Source organism: Sebastes umbrosus, chromosome 19 (genome assembly GCF_015220745.1).
Source record: "Sebastes umbrosus isolate fSebUmb1 chromosome 19, fSebUmb1.pri, whole genome shotgun sequence".
NCBI lineage: Eukaryota > Metazoa > Chordata > Actinopteri > Perciformes > Sebastidae > Sebastes > Sebastes umbrosus.
In genome coordinates, this window is record NC_051287.1 from 13,109,678 (window position 1) to 13,133,840 (window position 24,163).

The 24,163-nt window shown below is 43.9% G+C and overlaps 2 protein-coding genes across 10 annotated transcripts; one reads left to right on the forward strand and one right to left on the reverse strand.

The window, feature by feature from the left end:
- On the forward strand, positions 1-19,224 carry sec16a (SEC16 homolog A, endoplasmic reticulum export factor). Of its 8 annotated transcripts, XM_037752108.1 has the most exons (32): positions 1-97; positions 2,311-4,616; positions 5,226-5,762; positions 5,909-6,060; positions 6,220-6,314; positions 6,493-6,634; positions 6,727-6,925; positions 7,981-8,164; positions 8,317-8,459; positions 8,841-8,902; positions 9,467-9,605; positions 9,688-9,930; positions 10,019-10,116; positions 10,256-10,337; positions 10,420-10,537; positions 10,633-10,744; positions 10,860-10,965; positions 11,186-11,326; positions 11,431-11,544; positions 12,222-12,423; positions 12,969-13,486; positions 13,617-13,673; positions 13,777-13,941; positions 14,038-14,130; positions 14,270-14,326; positions 14,440-14,563; positions 14,705-14,848; positions 15,042-15,124; positions 15,753-15,824; positions 16,226-16,285; positions 17,076-17,156; positions 17,745-19,224. In XM_037752108.1, exons 2-32 carry the CDS (start codon positions 2,385-2,387, stop codon positions 17,817-17,819), a joined length of 6,630 nt encoding a protein of 2,209 aa, XP_037608036.1. In that variant the 5' UTR covers positions 1-97; positions 2,311-2,384; the 3' UTR covers positions 17,820-19,224. The 8 variants fall into 8 exon arrangements, with proteins under 8 accessions (XP_037608036.1, XP_037608028.1, XP_037608033.1 ...); XM_037752100.1 differs by having other exon boundaries at positions 2,311-5,762; XM_037752105.1 differs by having other exon boundaries at positions 2,311-5,762; positions 16,226-16,264.
- Positions 18,995-24,142, reverse strand: LOC119477896. 2 transcript variants are annotated; one of them, XM_037752109.1, is made up of 6 exons: positions 23,715-24,142; positions 22,525-22,678; positions 21,721-21,833; positions 20,896-20,995; positions 20,508-20,629; positions 18,995-20,354 (listed from the first exon to the last, which is right to left on the reverse strand). In XM_037752109.1, exons 1-6 carry the CDS (start codon positions 23,803-23,805, stop codon positions 20,230-20,232), a joined length of 705 nt encoding a protein of 234 aa, XP_037608037.1. In that variant the 5' UTR covers positions 23,806-24,142; the 3' UTR covers positions 18,995-20,229. The 2 variants fall into 2 exon arrangements, with proteins under 2 accessions (XP_037608037.1, XP_037608038.1); XM_037752110.1 differs by having other exon boundaries at positions 22,564-22,678; positions 23,715-24,140.
- Between the last annotated feature and the right edge of the window lie 21 nt (positions 24,143-24,163).

The window sequence follows — 24,163 nt, forward strand, 5'->3', positions numbered from 1 at the left end:
GGTTGTTTGGCCTGTGACGCTGCATGTACACGTAGCCTAGTAGGATGTGTTCACTGAAGATGGTGGCGGTGTGTCAGACTCACTCTCCTGCACATTTGTAAGAATACATTTCTATTTGTACACATGTCCGACATCGGGTAAGAGTGAATACATACCATCGTTAACACTGCTTTACTCTGAACTGGTGTATCTAAACAACAAGGCGTCAAACTGTTAGACCATCTGAGAGTTAGCATAGGCTAGTTAGCAAGCTAACTATGCTAATGCTAGCTGAGCAGTCAGAGTAGGCAGCTTAATGTGTCAATTAGTGTCGTCAATTAAAGTGTGAGCTACCTGGTTAGAGCTCAACAAGAGTGGCTGATAATCAGGAGTTGATAGTGTTTATCTCAATAGATAACTTTGTTTTGTTCCATGTTGACTGTCTAGTCTGGCAAGCTAACATTAGCTTAGCTTAACGGTTCTAGGTGAATGTATAACCCGGGTCACTTGAGAGAGAGAGATCTGGGGTGTGGAGATCATCTGGCCAAGATCAGTTTCCTAGCTCTTTCTGTTGTTGATCATCTCCCATTTCTATCATTTATGATAAAAAATGCTCAATGTCAGTCTGTGCTAGCTGCCCTGGACTCCCCACTGACAGATGCACTGTGTACTATGTGATATCTGATAGATGTGATAGTCTCATCAGGGCATAGTTCAGTCGGTCTTATGTTTTGTATTTGTGGCATCTTTATTAACCAACAACTAGTGTTGCCAACAAAAGCAATAAAGCTGCACTATCATTTCAAATGCTCAATGTCAGTCTGTGCTAGCTCCTCTGAACTTCCCACTGACAGATGCACTGTGTACTATATGATAGCTGATAGATATGATATGATATGATAGTCTCCCTGATTTGTGTGCCTTAGGGTGTTGTCTGTGGTTTATTTATTTATTTATTGTTTTCCTTTAACTACTTATGTTCTTTGTATTTGCTTGTCTCCATTTTTTGTTTGCCCTTAGTTCCTTGTGTTGTCTGTTTTTGTTGATCTATATCAAAAATGAGGCATGATAAACACCCCACAGAAGTCTGTATCACTGACATGCACATGCTTCCTAATAAACATATTTGAAACGAGATATAATATCCTCATCAGGGCAACAACTAGCGTTACCAACAAAAGCAATAAAGCTGCAGGAGTTATTTGTGACACTACTAGCTACATCAGTGAGTTCCTGTTTAGAAAGTTCAATCCTAACATCAGTTTCCTCTTTATTTTAACAGGTTAGTCAGCTGTTTTCATCATTTCCAAATCCCAGTGAATGACTATAATTACAATGGCTACTATGTTACATGTCAATAGTTTGTCAGAAGCCACCAGATTTGACCTTCTGACAAAAAGCTGTCTGTGATTCCAAAAGCCGGTGCTTATTTTCCTCTGCTATTGAAAAATGACCTTGCTAAGTAGCTTCACTTGTTTCAGTGCTGTTGCCTTAATTGACGTTTAATTTTCATATAACAGATTTTTTCTTCTCATATGTGATTCATTACAGTTTTATATAGGGCTGTGTATTTGCAAGAATCTGGCAATATGATACGTGTCACGATACAGAGGTTACGATTCAGTATATTGCGATACAGTAAGCAAGGTGATATATTAGGAAAACTGTCATAGCATAAAGAACACACCACCATATGGATAAAATCTGATTAAAGTTAACTTTTTATTCAATCAGCACAGTGGGATTTGCATATATCACAGTCTCTGTAACATCCATCATCATAGCACTACTTTGAGAGGGCACACACACTGAGAGGACGCATCTTTTTGCAAATTAAATAAAGTATTGACAGAGTTAATCTTTGCGTTTAAACTATTAATTAAAAATCAATACAGTGTTTTTGAAAATCAATACAGTATCGCAAAACATAATATCACGATATTTAATTTCTTCAATATTTTCTTACACTCCTAGTTTTATACCTATTCCCCTACCGAATAAAATAAATGTTTGCATCTGTTTTCTATGATCGTGCTTCTTAAAACTGTTTGAGTAAGATAAGCACCAAGCTCTAGAAGTAAAACCATTATACTCAGAGTGCATGATGTAATCAAAGTTGGCATTCATAACCATCAGTCAATTGTGTTTTACTCAATAGAGCGCTGTATTATTCGTCATAACATCTTAGAGCTGATGTAGAAACTGCCACGTTGTACCGTTTGTTTAAATAAGATCACGGACCAGGACATAAATAAAGGTGTGGTTAAGTCCATCAGAGAGGCATGTGTAGCTTTTTGGTTAACCACTCCCTCTTTCCTTGTCTTTACCCAGCTTTGCCTGACTTCACTCTCTTCAGTGACATCTACTAGAGTGACCCGGTCCTCGGACCTGTTAGCTCTGCAGCCATGCAGCCCCCTCCTCGGACCGGACCTCTGGGAGCCTCTGGCCCACCTCCTTCCGGGCCCAATATGTTCCGCAGGGCCAGGCCTCACAAGCATACAGCAGCGGCTGCTGCCGCAATGCCGCCCGCTACCCAACCCATGACGGACCCTTTTGCTTTTGTTAGAGCTCCTCCTCCTCCTATGGCTGCAGGTGGTCTCCCAACAATACCCAACAGCAACCCTCCACCAATGCAAGCCCCGCCTAACGCCATGTACTCTCAAGCTGGCTCAGGGCTGCCTCCACAACCACAGACACTGGAGGATGTCCCAGCTGTTCTCTCTGGTCCCCCGCCATCCTCTCTACCAGGGGTGACACTGTTCAACCCTCACGGTGCAGCATCCCCTGGTGGTTACCCAGCACCCGGTCCCGCAGGATATGCATCCTCTAATAGTGAACAGGGCTATTTTAACTCAACAGAACAGACGCCATCCATGGCCACAGAGCCACCACCTGTGGCCTCAGCCTCAGCACCGGGTCAGACACCTTTTAACCAGGAATTTCAAGGACATCCTCCTCCTCAGCCCATGTCCTTCCAGCCTGTGCCTCCCGCCGCCTCCTATTCCCAGTGGGCCCCTGATCATGGAAGTCGCCCTCCATCAGTTCAGAACTATTTCCAGCCTACTAGTGACCCTCCGTCACAGCCTTTTAATTTACCGCCGCAGACCCAGATGTACCCCTCCCACACCCCATCGCCCCATCACAACACCCCCACCCCTCCATCACAACCTGGACATCCCCCAGTTCAGGCTCCTCTTCCTCCCCAGAACCCTGTAAATGCCCCCAGTTCACAATGGCCCGACCCAAATGCACCCCAGCAGCATAATTCCCACTTCCAAACTCAGAGCTACTTCAGTCAGAGCTCTGCTCCCCAGGACTCGTGGTTCAACATGCCCCCACAGGACTCAGGCTACCACCAAATGGGGACTGGCCTAGCCCATCCTCAGCCCCGGCCTGACTCTGCTGGATCGCAACATGCGTCCAACACTGGTCCTGGGCCTGGACCTAGTTCTGCCTCTGCCCCAGTCCCATATGCTCAGGAGTCTGGTACACTCTCAATGTTCTTTAAAGACAATGATGTGGAAAATGAAGAAACACTGGCTGGTGAGAGAAATAAAGCAGTGAATGGTATTCCTGGATCCTTTCAGCATCACAGCAACCCGCTAGCCCACAGTGGCCATGGTGATGCTCCTTTGGATTACCAAGGACCTTCTCTGCAAGATCATTCACACCTACCATACATGAACGATGGCAACCACGCACCACAGGCAAGTCCCCAGAAGCCCCCTGATTCCCACTACGACCATGTGGAGAATTTGGAGTGTGTCCCGAACCAGGAAGTATTACCCAGTGACATTCACGGCAGTCCTGCTGCACCTGCAGCCCACGGAGCAGACCAGTTTGAAACCGGGCCTAACCTAGAGACTCCCGATTCTGTTCCAAGACCAATTAGATCTGCCAGTGTGTCATCCAACTATAGCAATATGAGCCACGGAAGTGGAAGTGGCGCTCGTCGGCATCAAGGAGTAGTGGGTACCTTTATTCAGCAGGAAAGTCCGCGTCTCACCGATGATGCTAACCTGTCTGCTGCCACTGGAGGCTACTTTGAGCAGATTGACACTTCTCCAGCTGGAGATATGGGTGCCCAACAGAGCTCCCTGGAGCAGATGTGGCCTCCCACGCCTAGCCCTCCCAAACCGACTGGTATCTTTCAGGCCAGTGCTAACAGCTCTTTTGAACCAGTGCGCTCACATGGGGTTGGAGTGCGTCCTGCTGAAGTGGACAGGGCTAAAATGGTAGCGGAAGGGGGTACAGATTCTGCACCTGGCAACCTGGAGCAGCCGCCAGATAATATGGAAAATATTTATGGCGCGGGACACCTGCTGCCTGCTGGGGCTGGAGGTGGTGTTCCTCATCTGCCACACCCAGTGGTTCACTCTCACTCCCGACCTTCGTCCCGTGCTTTTGGGGCCAGTCGTCCCTGTGAGAGCCCCGCCACTACTCTGTGGGCTCAGCATGACCCTACGAGCTTGGGCGCTAACATCCTCCTAGCCCCCGCTGCCCCGACAGTTCTTGCCCCTTTACGACAGCCCAGGGCTGACATCATCCAACCTCCAGAGGATGGCCCACTGGACCTGCAGCCCTCCCAGAGAATCCAGCCACAGCAACACTCAGAGAACCTAGAGAACCCACCAAAGGTGAGTGAGGCCGAGCCGACTGACCCTCAAGGCAACCTGGGCTATGCGTCTCTCCTTGTGTCCGACTCGCTCCACCAGCCTGTTTTGATTGCCCCGCCAGTGTCCAATTACAGTGTGATTCCCCCCAGTTTCCCTGCTCAAGCACCCAGTCAAAGTAGCCTTAGGGAAACTACCCCCCCTGTGAGACCACTCGCACAGGGTCAGGGTGCCAGTACCTCCCAACCACCTCCAGTAACCTCTAATCAGAATCCAGCGTTTGCTCCTGGACCTATAAGCTTCAGTTCTTCACCCTCTAGCCAGGGCCCGCTCAATCTGACCCGAGACAGCGCAGAAGCGGCAACATCAGCTATCACATCTCCGCCGCAGTCTCAGCCGGTCCGCCCTCCTCTTTCAAGGGGCCAATCAATGGGTGGAGACAGCCACTCTGCTCTCCAAGTGATTCCACAGGCTTCTTCTCTCGCAACCGCTCCTGTCTCTAATCACAATCAGCCATCAAATTATGAACTGCTTGATTTTTCTATGCACCAATCACAAGCCCAAAGCCAAGCATCTGGCCATCCTTCCTCTCTGCACGAGTCTCCACAGTCTAGTAATGGATTTTACCTACAGGTCACCAAAGATGCTCAGCAGGGGGTGAGAGCGAGAGGGAATGTCCCCGTCCCGACCCCGGCCTCTTCGTCTATCCCACAGGTACCACCAGCAGCCTCCCAAGCAGCCGCAAACATCCAGCCACCGCTAGCGGAACCTCCTAAGACATTCGATTCTCAGGCTGCACCGCAGGGACAAAATAATGCTCCTTCTGTTCCGGTGAGTGGAGCACAACCCTCCCGTGACCAGTATCCACCTCCAGCACCGGGGCCTCCTGCTGCGGGGACTGCTCCTCTTCCTCCTCCTGCTGCTGCTCCTGCATACCCTCCTGGGCCTCAAGGACCAGTACCTCCAGGAGCTCTTCAACAACCCCCTCGACCACCCTCCTCTGCAGGCAGCCAGCAAGGCTACGGGCCCACTCCTCCAGCGCCGGGACAGATGTATGGTGGCTATTATGGTAATTATGGAGAATACCCAAATAGCAGAGCACCATATCCTCCTGGCCAGTACCCGCCTCCACCTCCACCTGGGGATCCTAGAGCACAGCAATATTATCAAGTATGTGGGAAGTCCTTTTTTTTTTTTTTGTATTCTAGCTTGTGCCACGCTTTTGTAAAGATGTACATTGCAAAAATGCACAAGAAGAACAACAGCTGCCATGGAATGTAAATATTGTAACAGGAATTATTGCCTTTATCTTTCAGGAGGGTCCATACAGGGGCAGAACAGATCCTTGGTATGGCCAATATGATGGACAGACCCCGGCGTATCGTGATCCAAACTACCCGTACAGAGAGCCTCAGCCAGAACGACCCAGCTCCAGAACTAGTCAGTACTCTGACAGGCCCTCATCCAGGTCTGTGAAACTGCTTCTCTGTCCTACACCATCATTTTCAAGTCAGTACAGTCAGTTTGTTAGAATATTGAGATCTAGGTAAGGAATCCCTCATGGTTAGTTTGAGTATATTTAGATGGTTCTCGCACTTGACCTGTAAATCTCCCATTTCTCCCATAGGCAAGGCTATGCTAACCCTGAAGATTACCACAGAGCAAACCAAAGTGCCTATCCTGAATATTATGCAGATTACGCCAAGCACTATGATTACGCAGGTACGAGTCGCAGAGTTGAAAGCTGTGATTACTTACTAGTATGAGTATGAATGCATTTTCCCCTTCTTGTTCACTGAATTTATTGTAAAATTATTAATTCTCAAAATTGTTCTGTGTATATAATGGGTTTTTTTTGTATAAATCTCACGCTCCCCCTCTCCATATTTTCTGTGGGAAGGATACAACTATGGACAGTATGACCCGCGCTACAGAGGCTACTATGATCAGGCCTACTGGGCTAATTATGATGACAGCTACAGAGCCAGAGACCCTAACTACTATAATCAACAGCCGCAACAGCCGTATCCTCCTCCTGCCAGGTAGAAAACCATTTGTGTACATGTGTTGCTATTGATTAATGCATTACAGTGCAATCTGTCAGATGAAAGACAAACACACACTCTACTCACAGGAAAGAGGGCTATGACGATCAGTGGCGGTACTATCCCGGTTACGATGCCAGCTTCGACGACGATTACCGCCGGCGCGGAGAACCGTACGGCGATGACTTTGACCGACGCAGCGTCCACAGCGAGCAGTCGGCACACAGCGTGCACAGCTCTCACAGCCACCACAGCAGACGAAGCAGCTTCAGCTCACGATCACAACAGGTAAATGTGCAGATTTTTTCTTGTATGCATCTGTGTTTTTACCTGATGCTATTATACAATACAGGGATTCAAAGGATGAGTGGCTCAATCTGTGAGCTGTACTTGTGTTTCTAAACATCAAAAATGATCTGGAAAGAAAGTGGGAATGTGTTTAACATTCAGTATGTGGCTCCTAAAGTCATAACAAGCTCTTCATTTTCTCTTGGTTTATTATTTTAATGTTCATTTCTACAAGCGACAAGAGCAATTCAGACACTTCTTTTCCTAAAGTACTGTACGATTATTCACTTTCTTGCAGAGAATTGGAGAGTGAGAAGATTGAATCGCTAAATGCAAAGCTACAGGGAGCAGCTGGTTAGCTTCGCTTAGCAGAAAGACTGGAAACATCTTCATATATTCATAATCATAGACATCAGAGTGATATTGATCTTCTTATCTATCCCTCAGCAAGAAAGCGAATAAGTGTATTTTCCAAAATGTGGAAATATTGCTTTCAGTGGGGCTCTACTGTTTTACCATCACTTCTAAACAGTGCAGCCAACATGTCGCTAGTTGTTGCTTTCCCATGACTTCCCCTGTAGTATCTTCTCTTCACTATTTGCTTTTAAGCAGTCTCATGATCATTCCTGGTTCTTAGCTCCTTCATTCAACAATTTCTTGACATTTTACAATGTAGAAACCTGTAGCTTATATGTAGGAAAGCAGGATAGCTGATAATGGTTACATCACTTGTTTTCTATTGTGTAAGGCTCATGACACCTTGAGTGAAAAGTGTGTGCAAACTTCCTTCCACTCTCACTCTAAATGCTTAACAGGGCTGTACTTTTTACTCCGCACTCACACTATTGTGACTTGCATAATGTTCTCAGCATCATCCCGGTAACTTTCGGGCTTAAGATGTGAATACTGACTGGGCAGTATTAGTTTTAAATTAGTTTTTAAGCTTATTAACTGTTTGTTGTTGTTCTTTAAAATGTGTACAGCTTACAGTGTGTGGGTGTTTTCATTTCTCTTCCTGTTTGATAATTAACTCTGTTTGTCATCACGCCCTGCAGAGCCAGGTATACAGAAGCCAGCCTGACTTGGTGTCAGCAGTCTATGACAACACATCATCCACTCTGGCTGTGGACTACTCCTATGGACAGTACCCGAACCAGACTGATGCTACCCAGAACTACAGCGGGTACCTTTATCCCTCTGAGTACACCGCAGACAGCACCTGGATCGCCCCCGAGCAACGTAAGTACAGAGTCCTTTGACTCAAAAGAAGCTGGCGTTTGGAGAATGGTAATGCTTTAACCTGAACCAGAGTTCAGCTGAATACTAATTAAACCACTAGATTTCCTTCTTTAGTCCACCTGCTCTTAGTCTGATTGATGTTTTCCCTCCAGCTCCTCCTCGTCCTGCAACCCCAGAGAAGTTCAGCATACCCCACCGCTGTGCCCGCTTCGGACCCGGTGGTCATCTGGTCCAAGTTTTGCCCAATCTGCCCTCAGCTGGACAGCCTGCTCTCGTTGACATCTACAACATGGAGGTATTTTTTTTAACAGATTGTATTTCAGCACCTTACTGTGGGAAGTTTTGGTCCATTGTGTTTACTCTGGGAAGAGCTAGTGACAGCAGGAAGGGATTTAAGCATAGGGTGGTAATGTTACTGTTTCGACCGTTTTCTCAGATACACTCTAGTGCTTTTCTTTAAAGAAAGAAAAGTTCTAAAAAAAAAACCTGTAACCCATAAACTTATCAGTCAAATTTAGCTCTTGAGAATATGTTCAATATGTTCCTCAACCGAACTGGAAAAAGACAGAATATGGCAGCTTTCCTTGTGCGTTTCGTTCTTTTTTGTTAGAGAACATGCACATGACAGTTACACAATGTTAAGGTCGTATAAAGTAGTATTTTTCTGTATTTGCAGACCATGCTGCAGGACACCCCGGATCAGGCAGAACTACGAGCTTTCCCCGGACCTCTTGTTAAGTAAGTGCATTCTGCCCTTTTCATCCATCACAAATGGCTTTCAGTCACTGACCTTTAAAGGACAAGGCTGGCAAAGTTCTATATTTTTGTGATTGTCAACAAATCCCATGAAAAGACTAAAAGCAACAATGCATTAGTTGATATTTTCTGACTTCCCTCGTCTGTCTGCGTCTCTCTGCACAAAGTCCATTGGCTCCTCCTGAAAGCATGAATCTTAAAAATCAGGTTGAGACTATATAGTATCTTTTCTTATTTTTTAAGTATTAGCAAACCTGAGCAGATCGTGTATTTGTTGGTGCTTTGGCTACACAGACAATACTTTTAACATTCAATTCATTGTTGGGTTCGGTCTTTTCATGGGATTTTTTGATAAGTAGAGCTGTCCTCGGCCAAAGGAATTCTTAGTCGACTAACACTCATACGATTTTGTTGACTAAATGATTAATTGATTGAAGCGACAGATCTGTGAAGCTGAGTTTCTCCACAAAGAATCACACAAAAGCACCAATTTAAATCTTGTGTTGTGCTGCTAACCCATCTCACATCTTGCATCCTGTCCATCAGGGAGGAGACCCATAAGGTGGATGTGATAAAGTTCTCCCAGAACAAAGCGCTGGAGAGTTCTCGTGACAACAACCTCTTGGACCGGGATTCTGCCCGCCTGCTCTGGGAATTCATCATGCTGCTCTGTAGACAGAACGGGGTAAGACTGCGCAACTGAGAGTATGTCAAAGTAGGGATGTGACTTTGTGTATTTTCTCACTGTCACACTCGTGTTTCTTAAGACTGTGGTCGGCACGGACATCGCTGACCTCTTGCTGAAGGAGCATCGCTCCGTCTGGCTGCCGGGAAAAAGTCCTAATGAAGCCAACCTGATTGATTTTAACAACGAACCGCTGGCACGAGCTGAGGAAGAACCAGGAGCTGGACCGCTCTCCCTCCTGTCTGACACCTTCATGACTGTCCCAGAGAACCTCGGCAAGGAGACAGAACGCTTTAGGGAGCTGCTGCTGTTCGGCCGCAAGAAGGTAAAAAAAAAATCCTCTCTTTAACTGCATTATAGTCATTTAACTCGTATATTGTGAAATCTGAAGTTCCACTTTGTCTGTGGAATAGGACGCCCTAGAAGCAGCTATGAAGGGAGGACTCTGGGGCCACGCCCTGCTGTTGGCCAGTAAGATGGACAACAGGACGCATGCACGTGTCATGACAAGGTAAAGCACCAGTGAACCCTAAACTTGAAACCGAAGCACACTGAATAGAAAACGAAAAAGTTTCACTCTGATTCGGACTAGCCAAACGGATTATGGATTGTGAAAGATGTAATATTTATTTTGTCTCTTTGTTGTTTAGGTTTGCCAACAGTTTGCCTATCAATGACCCTCTGCAGACAGTGTACCAGCTGATGTCAGGGAGGATGCCTGCATCAGCCACTGTAAGTATTTCTTACATAGACTGTGTTTTTCCAGTGTGACTTTACCGCCACTTCAGTTGAGATATTTGTTGTATTCAAACAGTGCTGCGGAGAGGAGAAGTGGGGTGACTGGCGCCCTCACCTGGCCATGGTGCTGTCTAACCTCACACACACCCTGGACCTGGACACTCGCACAATCACCACCATGGGCGACACTCTCGGTAGGACTGCATCAAAAAGTCTTTCATTAAACTGAATTAACAAGGGTTTTCATTCTTCACCACAACAAACACATTACATCACATTCTGTCTGCAGCTTCCAAGGGGCTGATCGATGCCGCACACTTCTGCTACTTGATGGCCCAAGTCGGTCTGGGAGTTTTCACGAAGAAGAGCGCCAAGATGGTTCTGATCGGCTCCAACCACAGGTGAGAGAGACAGAGGCACACACACACCTTTAGTAAGGCACCTTTTTAGACCACAATACAGTTTGCACATAATATGCCACACATGAATAACCTTATCTTTGTCTCTTCACTTCAGTTTGTCCTTTTACCAATGTGCGACTAATGAAGCTATCCAGAGGACTGAGGCCTACGAGTATGCTCAATCTCTGGGCTCCCAGTCGATCTCGCTACCCAATTTCCAGGTACATCTTTTGGTATTTACAGATAAATGAATAACACACAGGTTGTGTCTTTACAGAGGTGTCCTAAAAACGTAATCATTGATTGTCCTATATTAAATAGGTCTGTGCAGACTACAAAAGAAGTGGTCACATTTCCCTAACTGTATGACATAGCACATGATTTTGAAATGATACTACTGAGGAATAACACAGTTCTCTGCTCTTTATTGTCTCTTATTAGGTGTTCAAGTTGATCTATGCATGCCGCTTGGCTGAAGCAGGTCTGAGTGCTCAGGCCTTCCACTACTGTGAAGTTATTTCTAGGAATGTCCTCATGCAACCCTCCTATTACTCTCCTGTTTTCATAAGCCAAATTATACAGGTATGCACTCACTCTCCTCTTTGTCTTTCCCCTCTGTACCTCAGATCTTCAGATACACACCAGTTTATCTAAATACATGTAATTTGATGCTTGTTTGTTCACAGATGTCGGAAAAGCTGCGATTCTTTGATCCACAACTGAAGGAGAAGCCAGAGCAGGAGTTGTTCAATGAGCCTGAATGGCTGATCCACCTCAGACAGCTGGATGGACAGATGAGGGTGAGTAGGAGGAATTAGGATTTTGGATTATAGGCATTTCCAATGTGCAAATTGGACTTGATTGTAACCATAGTTGAAGACTAGGAATTAAAGGGGACCTATTATGCTTTTGTGTTTTTCCCCTTTCCTTCAGTGTGTCAATAGTTTTCTTGTGCATGTAAAAGGTCTGCAAAGTTACAAAACCCAAAGTCCACGCCAAAGGGAGTTACTCTCCCCCACAGAAACACTGCTCCTGAAACACCTTGCTTTGAAATCCCGCCTTTTCTTTTGTAACATGGTGATGTCACCAAGTAACATATTTGCATAACGGATAGTTTGGCACGCCCTCAAGCAAAGCTAGTTAGAGTGGAACTGAAACGGAGTCCAAAGAGTTTGTTTCGGTTAACCAATCACAACAGTAGGCCAGCTGACCAATCACAGCAGACTGGGCTTTTGAACATTAAAGCATGTAAACATGTTCTAGGTGAAACCCTAAATACAAGTACGCACCTGAAAATAAGCAAAACAGGTCCTCTTTAATCTGGTTTCGTAGATGGTTGTATTTGAAAATTCCGATATTTTATTTTATGTTGTAGAATTGAAACTTACATTTCTGGTATTTGAATCATTTTCTGTAATTCTGTAATTTGTTCCCATGTAACAAATGTTTGATGTTTTTATTTATTTATTTATTTTAGACGGGGGTGATTACATACAATGAAGACAGAGTGACTCCTACTCAGTACGACTGCAGCAGCCCCAGCTCTGACCTGGACCAGCCCAGTCCACCTGAACCTTACAGCATGCCTGTGGAGATGGATGGCCCCGCCCCTGACAACCCACTGATGAGCTCATTACTGCCCGGGCCTCCACCACAGGCAGTACAGCTGATGCCTCCAGGTGTGTGTAAATGTGTTTGTGTTGTGTTTCTTGTGGTCTCCTTTTTAAAGGTGCTCTATACGATATCCAGAGCTTTAATATAGCATCAAACAACTATTTGCTTTGTAAAGATATAGAGGAGTAATGTCTACCTGAGCAGAGAATGAAGTCCCTCTCCCTCTGTGTGTGTTGTAATCCAGCTTTTCCATGCTTTACTGACATAGGCGGGCCGGCTGTACGTGCCTTTTAGTGCATGTTAGTGGATGTAAGCGTGCCCCACTGGCTAGCTCACGGCCACTGCCCTGCACTGTGCTTATTCAACGGTTTCAGCTGATAACGCCGTCGTCGCGGAAGCGTAGCGGTTCCCCCCCGGTTTATACTGTTAGCTCTGTCAGCAGTGTTGCCTTTTTTTTCACTGTTAGCTTTGTTAGCACTCTTAGATACGAAGACATGTTGAGAGCCGTCCGGAGGCAATAGAAATGCTCCCAATCTCGCATTTAGCACCTTTAACCTCTCTTTACTAAGAGCCAGATTCAAAATGCATCATGTTTTCTACTTTCTCTCAGCGCCCACCTCTATCCTCCAAGACGGGATGGCCCCTCCTCAGCCTTTACCCTCCAGTGATGTTCCCCAGTTCTACCCAGTTCCCCCCAGTGGACCACAAGGCCAGATGCCCGTTTCCGGCTACCCTCCTCAGGATCCTGGCTTCGCCCCTCATCCCTTCGCCCCTCCTCCCTTCCAACCTCCTCCCTTCCAACCTCAACTTGAGCAAACGGAGATGTACCCGGGAGCCCATCAGCAGCCGGGTCCTCCACCTCCTCAAATGGGCCAAATGTCGCCACACATGCCCGCCCCTCAGGTGCCGCATTCACCCGTACAGGTGAACCACCCGCCACCCCAGATGCCTCAGCACATGCCCCATCACATGCCCCATCATATGCCCCCTTCTCCCGGGCACATGCCACCTGTAGAGCACATGTCCCACGCCCCACCAGAGATGCACCCTGCTCAGCCCACATCAGCCTCCCCACCCAGGAGCTCCTTCACACCACAGATGGACTTCTATGACCACATGGCTCACATGGTCAGTATATCTGAATATCTTAAAGAAATGATCCTTCTTTCTTTCAGCAATGTCACAATTCTTTGTCCTTAGAAGGTGCTTTTGTGTCGTGTAAATTTTATAGAAAATAGTCACTACATTTTCTTTTCTGGCACTGCAGGGTCCTGGGAGGAGATCAAGGACTACTTCACAATCTTCAATGCATATGGTGCGTTTGTGTGTCACGTATAAACTGCTGCTTTAACCTGTCTAGGGCTTGTAGGTATACAGTATTATATATATTATTCTGAGCAGTATTTTCTGGTCTACAGACTCCAGGACGTCGCTCTCGCACCACCTCTGAATCTTCCACTCACTCTATCGGACGAGAGCGAAGCAACTCGACCGCGATGCAGGCCTCCCCGCCTCCGCCTTCGATTCCCGAACAGCCCCGCAAAGAAGAGGCCAAGAAAGTCAAGAAAGACTCCCCGAAAAAGGTTCATATTCAGACGTAATAACCGTTCGTATCTTCAGCCGGTGCTCCTACAGCGTCCATTAGTGATCACCAGTGCTCTTTCCTTTCTTTCACGCAGGGTGGTGGTGGTGGAGGAGGTGGTGGCTGGCTAAACTGGCTCTATAGGAAGGGGAAGAATGAGGCTCACTTGCCAGATGACAAAAACAAATCTGTAAGTTTTAGCTGTTATGTGTGCAGATCTTATTTTAGCATTCTTCTGTATTCAGTTTCACATTATTGCACGGCTTTGTTTATGTACATGTACTACATATGACCAGTGCTAATAAGAGCCCTGTGTTCTTTATTGTCAGATTGTGTGGGATGAAAAGAAGCAGAAGTGGATCGACTTGAACGAGCCTGAAGAGGAGGTGCGTAATGTTGAGAAATTGGCCTACAAGACAGATTCATATTTTTTAAACAGACTGGCTTCGTGAAATGCTTTATAGATCATCCAGTTGATATTGTGCTGTATTTTCTTTAGCGTAAGCCCCTTCCGCCACCTCCTCCTGGCTTCTCCATGATGCCTCAGATGCCTGGCCCCGGAGGGCCCGCCGGACCCCCGAGTGGTGGTGGTCCTCCTGTCAACATGTTCTCCAGGAGGGCAGGTGAGATGAGACTTTTGACAGTTGATTTACACGTTGTTGAGAAATCAGTCAAGGAGACACCACATATGATTGTCTAACTAATTAGCTCACACACCTGTTTGCTCTGTTTCTGGCCACTCTGATGTGTTTCTTTCTCCTCAGGCACGAAGACGAAGAGCAGATACGTGGATGTTCTGAACCCCAGCAGAATGGCTAAACCGGGCGGACTAGCCCCGGCTCCTGCAGACCTCTTCGCTCCTTTGGCACCAATGCCCATGCCCGCTAACCTATTTGTGCCTAGTTCAGGTGCGTCATGTTGCAAAATGAATTAAAATGATGATTGTAAAATAACCTTTTAGTTTATATGTGTATCAGTACATTCACAAGCGAGGTGCCCATGATGGTGCAGGATGGATGCAGATGTTTGTTTTTGGAAGGAGGAGCCACTGTGCAATTTAAGGATTGAAGTAATGAAATATTTTTCTCCTCCCTGGTTTAGCTCCTGACGATCAACAGCCTCTAGAGGGCAGCGGAGGAGGAAATCAGGAGCAAAATTCACCAAACACCAGCGCTGCTCCACAGGTAGCTATTTCTCTTTACTGGTGAACCTGAATTTATGTTCGGGCTGCATAATGTTGCAATTGTGATTTGATTTACAATTTCAGAGGGATTGATCATTTTTACATCATCATTCTCATTTTCACCAAAAAACATATTAAAATAATTATAGTGTGATTTTTTTCAGGGATCTGTACAAAACAAAGATGTTTTCTTAAGTCTGTAGAATATGATGTGTAGGCCAGGACATTTCTGCAGCACCACAATATTTAATTTAAAATGGTATTTTGGGGGCATACCGGTAGCTCACCTGGTAGAGCGGGCGCCCCATGTACAAAGGCTGAGTCTTTACCGCAGCAGCCTGGGGTTTGAATCCTATCCGACCGTGGCCCTTTGCTGCATGTCATCCCCTCTCTCTCCCTTCCATAGCTATGACATAACACTGTCACTATCATTAAAGGCAAAAAACAAACAAACAATAATCTTTAAAAAATTGTATTTTAACATGGTATTTCCCAAAATGCTCAACTTTCTATAAGGAGCTCTGTTGTAGAGCTTTTATAACATGTCAAGATGGCAGATTAGAGTTTCTTTAGCCAGTGAAGCTCTACTCATCCACATTCCCTTGTTTCACTGTAATGAATCTGTTCAGATGTTCAACCCAACGTTGTTACCACCGGCGCCAGAAGGTCCTGCCGTGCCTGATGGCTCACAGTCCGGGGAGGTAAGACTAACTTCACCTTTCAGCTGCTACTGTAGCCACCATAGTACCATCATGCCACCACTGAACCATGATGCTCGACACCCTAACAGCCAGTGCGTGCAGTGTGCTTATTTGTATGAAGTTAAAGTGTGAGGGTGAAAGAACATGGGAATGCATGCATGTCAATTTAAAAATCTTTCCCCATAATCATGCTAAATGCGCAGCCTTGATAAAAATGTAAAAAATCTGTGTTCCATTTGCTGTTTTAATCTAATTCTCTCCATGTCTGTTATACCGCTGAGTTTATTTATTTTCATTCTGAACTGGTGGATAGTGGGAACAGAGTTATTCCAAATGCATGGGAGATTATTAATATGGGATTTTTTGTTGTCTACTGTTTATTTCCCTTCTGCTGTCTTTAGCTCTCACGTTCTAGCTCAATGAGTTCTTTATCACGCGAAGTGAGTCAGCATTTAAACCAGGTACCTCTAGCTGGACCTCGACTGGTCCACTCTCACCCACCGCCTGCCACTCACCCACCTCGCCTCGCTCACCGCATCACTAGTAGCACGCTTCACCATTCACATTCACCCACCGCCCATCTAACCCAGGACGTCTGCCTGCTCACCTGCCTGCTGTCTCTAGCGTTTCTACCTTCACTCTGTATCTGTTATGAACAACCAAACCCGGCAAATGATCAACACACTGAAGTTCCTTATTTTTAGCCACGCTAGCAGCATGACTGATCGTCAGTCTGTCGCTCCAGACTGAAATATTACATCAACTATCTGAAGGATTGCCATGAAATTTTAACAAAAACTCCAGTGATCCCTTCACTTTGCATCTAGCGCCACCATAAGGTCAAAAAAGTTAAACACTTTGGTTAGAAAATATCACATACAGTATATTCCTTCCCATCAGCCTCAGCTGTACTTTGTGTCTGGTTCTAGCATAGATCAGAGTGGAGCATGCTGGAGACAGGATCGCCCCTTGCTTGTTGTCATGACAACGCACAGCTTCAATAACCCGTCATAAAGCTTGCATGGTTACTAAAAACAAGTGAAACCGTGGTTTGTAATGCCGCCTCACTGTGACTGACGCCAGTCCTCCTCTTTGCCATTACTTTTCCACTTTTCCTTGGCTTCTGTTATAATGTTGTCAAACCACAGTGTGCCACTGGGAGTAGTGCGTCTTCCTCACCACCTGCGCCCATAGAAGTAATGGGATATTGACGCTGCACACACTGTAGTAACTCTTGTTTGTTCTCTGCAGAGTCATCCTGCCCAGGTAACTGCACCTGCACCTGCACCTGCTGGAGGCGTCACCTTTTATAACCCTGCACAGTTTGCACAGGTGAGGATTTAAAGAGGACCTATGATGCTTATTTTCAGGTGCATACTTGTATTTTGGGTTTCTACTAGAACATGTTTACATGCTTTAATGTTTAAAAAAAATGCTTTACTTTTCTCACAGCAGCTCTTTTCACCCTCTGACTGAAACGTTCTGTTTTGGCTCCTGCCACCCCACATCCCAAAAAGCCCAGTTTGCTCTGATTGGTCAGCTGGCCCGCTGTTATGATTGATCAACCAAATCAAACTCTTTGGACTCCACTTCAGCTCTGCTCTAACTAGCTTTGTTTGACGGCATGTTATGCAAATGTGTTACGTGGTGACATCACCACGTTACAGAAGAAAAGGCAGTACTTTAATCAAGGCATTTCAGGCAGTTCAGGAGCAAAGTTTCTGTGGGGGAGAGTAACTCCCTTTGGTCTGGACTTTGTAACTCTGCAGACATTTTACATTCACAAAAAAACTATATAACACGCTAAAGGAAAGGGGAAAAACACAAAAGCATAATGGAGCCCCTTTAAAAAAAGAGAGCTCACTCATTTGTCTTCTTTTTCACTTCATAATCGTTCCTTGTTTTTACCCCTTTTCCCAGACGAGTGCACCATCGGGAGGCGGACACCGCTCTGGACGTCTTGGCGGTCAGCGCCAGTACCCAGTGTTGAAATAAAACATCATCTTGCAGAGAGATTGTGTAAACAGACTTGTTGGATATATCCTACCTGGAAGTAAACGAAGCACATGGACATACTGCTCTCTGCCTAAAGGACCCTTCTTTTTACCCGCACCTGAGAAGAGCATAATCACCGTCTCCATCATCATCATGTTGGTCTTTGTCCCACAGCTTAACCACTCTTCCATCTTTTTCTTTCGGTTCACTAATGGTGTATTTTTAAACAGGCACGGCGTTTTCTTGAAGGGCTTTTTTCCTGCATCCAAAACAGAAAAACAGACAGTTGTGTAATGGGTTTTAACACACATGCACGTAAACGTTTATCCGCGGATGAATTCATACACGAACTGTGTTCATGTACAATAAATATGTTGCTCCTCTAAGCTGTCCAGCTTCAGATCTAACACTGTTAACAGAATGATCATCCCAGGTCCTGTTTTAAGTTTCCCTTTGTGTCTAAAGTCCAAATGTCCAAGTTTGATTGGTTGAATGTATGTGTGATGGATAGAAAGAAAGTGGCACCTTTTTAATTTCATACTGTGGACTTGTCTTCAGTGTTCTTCTGTCAACTGGAGACGGCATTTTTGTGTGAGAATGAATCGTGTCAATAGTGCATCGTCTGCTGTGTTGTTTGCTTTTCCTCTTGTCGCCCTCCAGTAAAGGAAAGAGACTCGTACCGGCTTCACAACCTGAGAGTTGGAGAGAGTCTGCAGTGTTAGGACGCTGCTCGTTTCAGATATTTATTTCAATGTCCTCCTGCCCATCAACAACTCTTGACTTTAAAAGACGTGTCGGGGTCTTTCGTCCAAGTTAGGCTTCAGTTTCTCCTCTTGAGAAACGTGACAATATCACTGAAACGAGGGGCGGTCTTCAGAACAGCAGGAATTGGGATTAAAACTGTTTTAAATGTCGCTAAAAATAAATCTATCCAAATATTTGTATATCAGATTGATTGTATTTATGAGCTGTAGGCATACAGGTGTGTGTGTGTGCGTGTGTGTGTGTGTGGAGAGCAACTAATTTTTTCTGATTAGCTTTGAAGAATTGCATTTATGATTCACCAGAGATGACGTGGATTCACTTTCTGATCGTTTGTATCGGCCGCTTCTGCAGACAAATAAATCTTTATCTGAATTGTTAAGTTAATTGTACTCAAAATATGTTTCTTGTCATTTTAATTTACTGATTTGATTTTGAATTTTGTCATCCCAAATGTTTCAATGATTTTTTTTTTTTTAGACATCCGGTTATGATTTTAAAAGGTCCCCTTTTGTTTCAGTGAAAGAATTGTTTTCCCCCCCCAATGTTTTAGGATTCTTCATGTAAAATTCTTTACATAAAAAAACGTAAATACAAAAGGTGAAAAAGTAATAAAGTTATTTTTTGCGCTCTGTAGCACTTTGAAAAGACATGTCTATTGGTTTTATTCATTACATTATTATTTGTGTTTTAAAATAAAGTGACATTAAATTAAATATTAGAAATGTGTTAAATCTCGAATGGCAAGCATGTATACCTGAGGAGGAACATCTACCTGCCAGCGTATGTGTGGAGCTGAACACAACTAGTAATACAGATATGTTGGGAAATAGCTCCAATATGATCATAAATAAATAACATCAAAGCTGACAGATATATAACAAAATATTAAATTACAGTTGTGTGTGGGAGAGCCAAATCAAGAAAAATCTATGGTGCCAGTGAGGAAATCCAAGCACAAACATTTTCCCCTCAGTGTATTGCAAATTCAGATATCATGTAATCGATGATGTTGTGACCTGGAGGATGCTGATGGAGGGGATTTATAGGTTTGCATTTCATTTCTACCTAATATGCATGCAAATGTATGTGACCCTGTTGAGATTTTTGAAGTTAGTATTTTGCTTATATATAATCTGCTGTATTTTCTGTTAGCAAAGACATTTTTACAAACTTCCACTTACATCATTATGTACAGTACAAAAACAAAATTAAATTGTCATAGCATGACTGTTGGCAACACTTAGATCCTCTCTTAACTGTAAACATTTTCATCAAGCAACAATGATTCGGATGTCTTGTTGTGGAAGTTCAGCAATATTGATGGATAAATGTTTTTCATTAGACACTTGTGCTCTGTCCATAAATCTGAGAAAGACAATCACGTGCTAGCAAAGTGAGCACCCGTAGTAGAAAGGGGCAATATCAGTCTGGGCTTAATAGACTCTTCAATTATTTACAGTAAGTCCAGTCAAACAGAGACTCTCCACAGTCCACCCGACAATCAGTATAAAACAAAAATAGCTGCGTATACTGGTAACCTGTTTTACCATGATCTCCTGGAGAGAAGTGCCAGCTCTTCCCAGCATTATATTATCTGAGTTCATTTATAATGTCATTCTGTGTGTGTAAAAATGTCCTCTTCTGATTAGGTAGAGAGAGTTCGATTCTGAGAGTCCAGTGCTGCTTGTGCTTTCTGAACAGCGACCTCCAGCATGGTGTGGTCACTGAGCAGCTGTTGGAGAGCAGCTGCCTCCATCTCCAGCAGCATACCTGCACAAAGAGATGCACAAGAACATAACCAAGATATCATTAGTGCTATAAACATTTAGTCTCTATCTACAACTTAATAGCCTTATACCATAACAAAAATGATAAAGAAGATAGTACATGTGGAAGAGAGAGACAGACAGAGTATCAGGTCACCTGTGATGTCGTTTGCATGAAGTGGATCCAGCTCTTCCACCAGTGAGAAGATCTTCTCTCCCAGCCTCTCTGTGTCGTCAGCGTCCGACGTGTCACTAATGTCCGTCTCCTCCATGTTCTGCCTGAAGGGAGGCAGCAGGAGCATTATTTCAAAGAAGTGGTTTTACTGTAATTTATCAATGAATATAGGCCCCTTGTCCATGCTGGCTCACTGGACTGGCTATGACGCACCAAGTATAACGGGACCATAATTAATTTTTATCAATTACACCTCTGCTCAGCCTGCATTTACATGTCAAAATGGCTGATGTGAAATGGGCTTATTTGTTATTTTTTTATGTTTTATTTTGTAGACTTGAACTCCGAGTAATAATAATAAGTCACATACTCCTTAAGTGTCTTCAGGGCGAAGTTCACCTGCTCTTCCAGCAGTTTGGGATCTGACAGAAGGTTTAAAACTGCTTTTTTATGCTGCTCCAGAAGCATTCCTGTTGAAGAACAGCAAATCATATTACAGTAGGTCTAAAAACAAAAAATCATTAAAAATATCATAGTACATTATGTCATTAAAAATTTAAAAAAGTTACAGTATAGTGTGTCATAAAATATCATAAAAAAATTAAAAATATCTTAGTACAGTATGTCATTACAAAGTTAAAAAAGTCACAGTATATTGTCATAAAATATCATAAAAAATATATCATAGTACAGTTTGCCATTAAAAAGTAAAAAAAAAAAAAGGCATAGTATAGTATGTTATTAAAAAGTAAAAAAGTCACAGAATAGTATGTCTTAAAAATGTCATAAAAAATATTTAAAAAAATATAGTATAGTGTGTCATTAAAGAGTAAAAAAAACATAGTATAGTATGTAAAAAAAGGTCATAAAATGGTATATTAAAAAAAAGTCATAGTATAGTATGTCATAACATGCCATAAAAAAACTAAGTATATTAATGCATTACACAATAGTTACTCATAAATGTATTTGCATATAAATGACAGAAACTAAGAGTCCACAGCCATGCTAGCAGCTGTGTGAGGCTGTACTTGGGTACAGCACAGCGACGCTTTGAGCAGCATTAAATGCCGACATTAGCATGGCACCATGCTCACAATGACCATGCTAACATGCTGATGTTGCTTCGTGTCTGAAAGTGGTATCTTACTGCAAAATATCAGATGTGTGTTGAGTCACAGGACTGGTTGCTTACCTGTGATTTTCTGTGAGTGGCCGGTGTTGTAAACATCCACCAGTTCAAACAGCTGCTCCCCCAGAGAGTCAGAGGACACAGACACGTCATCCTCGTCCTTACTTGATACCTTGCTGCAAAGAGGTGCAGTGACATGAAAATGCACACTTTGAAAGGTTTTTGACACTCACATAAATTCACACATCTATTAACTGTTCCCAAAATAATACACCTAAACTTGGTTGTAAATAGCTGATGATGACTTGAGATTTGCTCACACTATTTAATAGTAGAATAGTCTCCGTTACATTACTTACACTTGACGAAAGCGCTGAATTTTCCATATACACCACTCCGATGTTTATGGGCTTAATGAATTGATTTCATTTGGACCGCGCGGCAAGTGTCGCGTCCGAGAAAAAAAAATATGTGGGTCTGAGCTCCAGAGAAACTATAGTGTGAACAGCAAGAGGACTGAGGCCCCATTAGAGCTGAAGTGGACAAGAAACAGAACTGAGACCTCTTTCATATGAACTGACAATGTGAATGCAAGAAGAACCGAGTCCCTTTTCTGTTGGTCCCCTTTTTCGTCCACTGAGGACTGATTTTGGTTCATTTAAAAAGGACTATATGTGAAAACACCCTTACTGACGCTCTAAATGGTCTCATAGGTCTCTCTGGAGACAACAACGCTGAACAGGACGAGGAACCTAAAACCAGAACAGAGTTCCTGCAGTGTGAATGAGCCCTTCTGCATCTAAACACTACCCCACTCCTCTCCTAGGAAACATCTGGCTCAGAGATGACTTATGAGTAGCCACGTACAGTCTAAGACCAGCCTGTTCAGGATGATGGACTGGATACCTGGGCTCCTGTGCCAGCTGCAGGGCTCGCAGGGCTTTCTCCACGGCTGCAGTCAGCGTGGCCTTGTCCTGCAGCATCTGACTCAGGACAGGACCTGGCAGCTCCAGCAGCATACCTGCAACACACAGGCAGGCAGACAGGCTTGGGAACTTTGGTTTTATGTAGAAGTTGCTGTTATACCAACACACACCAACACGTTTATTATAATGAGGTCTGGGGTCTCTGACCCCAACCATGTTTTGAACAGTGAATATGAATTGTTACCATCAAATCAGAGATACAGGGTTCCAAGATTTAATAAGGTTAGACTGAAGCAGTCTTTTGTACACCAGTCAATCCTAAAACTAAATATGGAGTCTAATCCCAGATCAAATGTACGTTGAAGAAGTTGTAGTTTTGTTGCCTGAACCTAAACAAGTTGTTGTAGTTTTATTGCCTAAACCTAAACAAGTTGTAGTTTTGTTGCCTAAACCTAAACAAGTTGTAGTTGTGTTGCCTAAACCTAAACAAGTTGTAGTTTTGTTGCCTAAACCTAAACAAGTTGTTGTAGTTTTATTGCCTAAACCTAAACAAGTTGTAGTTTTGTTGCCTAAACCTAAACAAGTTGTAGTTTTATTGCCTAAACCTAAACAAGTTGTAGTTTTGTTGCCTAAACCTAAACAAGTTGTTGTAGTTTTTTTGCCTAAACCTAAACAAGTTGTAGTTTTGTTGCCTAAACCTAAACAAGTTGTAGTTGTGTTGCCTAAACCTAAACAAGTTGTAGTTTTGTTGCCTAAACCTAAACAAGTTGTTGTAGTTTTATTGCCTAAACCTAAACAAGTCGTAGTTTTGTTGCCTAAACCTAAACAAGTTGTAGTTGTGTTGCCTGAACCTAAACAAGTTGTTGTAGTTTTATTGCCTAATCCTAAACAAGTTGTAGTTTTGTTGCCTAAACCTAAACAAGTTGTAGTTTTGTTGCCTAAACCTAAAGAAACCTTTTTGTTTGTGTTCAAAACGTGAATATCGTCTTCTGTTCTTGTCTTTGTCCTTTTTGTGATGTTGCAAATGGAGCTGCTGTGATGCAAAACACATTTCAGACCTGTCTGACGATAAAGTATTATCGTATAATGTCACAAAACAAACAAAGCACCATGCAGGTCACCTGTGCTCACCTGTGAGTTTCCCAGCATGCTCTCTGTGTTTGGGGTAAATCAGAGAGTACAGTTTCTCACCAAGTGTCTCCAGATCTTCTGCTTCACCCATGGTTGACTTCTCACATTAAGACACTTCCTACAGGTGCCATGTTAACACCACACTGTAACGAGCAGTCTTTACAGAAGACTTTGACCTCTGACAACTTTTGTTTTGGTTCACAGCTTACATTCAAACACTAATACACTAAATCTGTGTCCAAAAATGCAGATTTTTACTAAAAGATTCGTATCATTTACTCTGTGCGTGCCCCACACATGCACTCATGTTATAATCTAACATATTACTCCCATGTTTAAGGCTAAAAACAGCTGACATTTGTGGAAATTGAATATTTTGACGGCTGTCTGTAAACACAAGGCGCGCATCAATGACGTCATACTTTTACTTAGCGCACTCCCAACGGGGA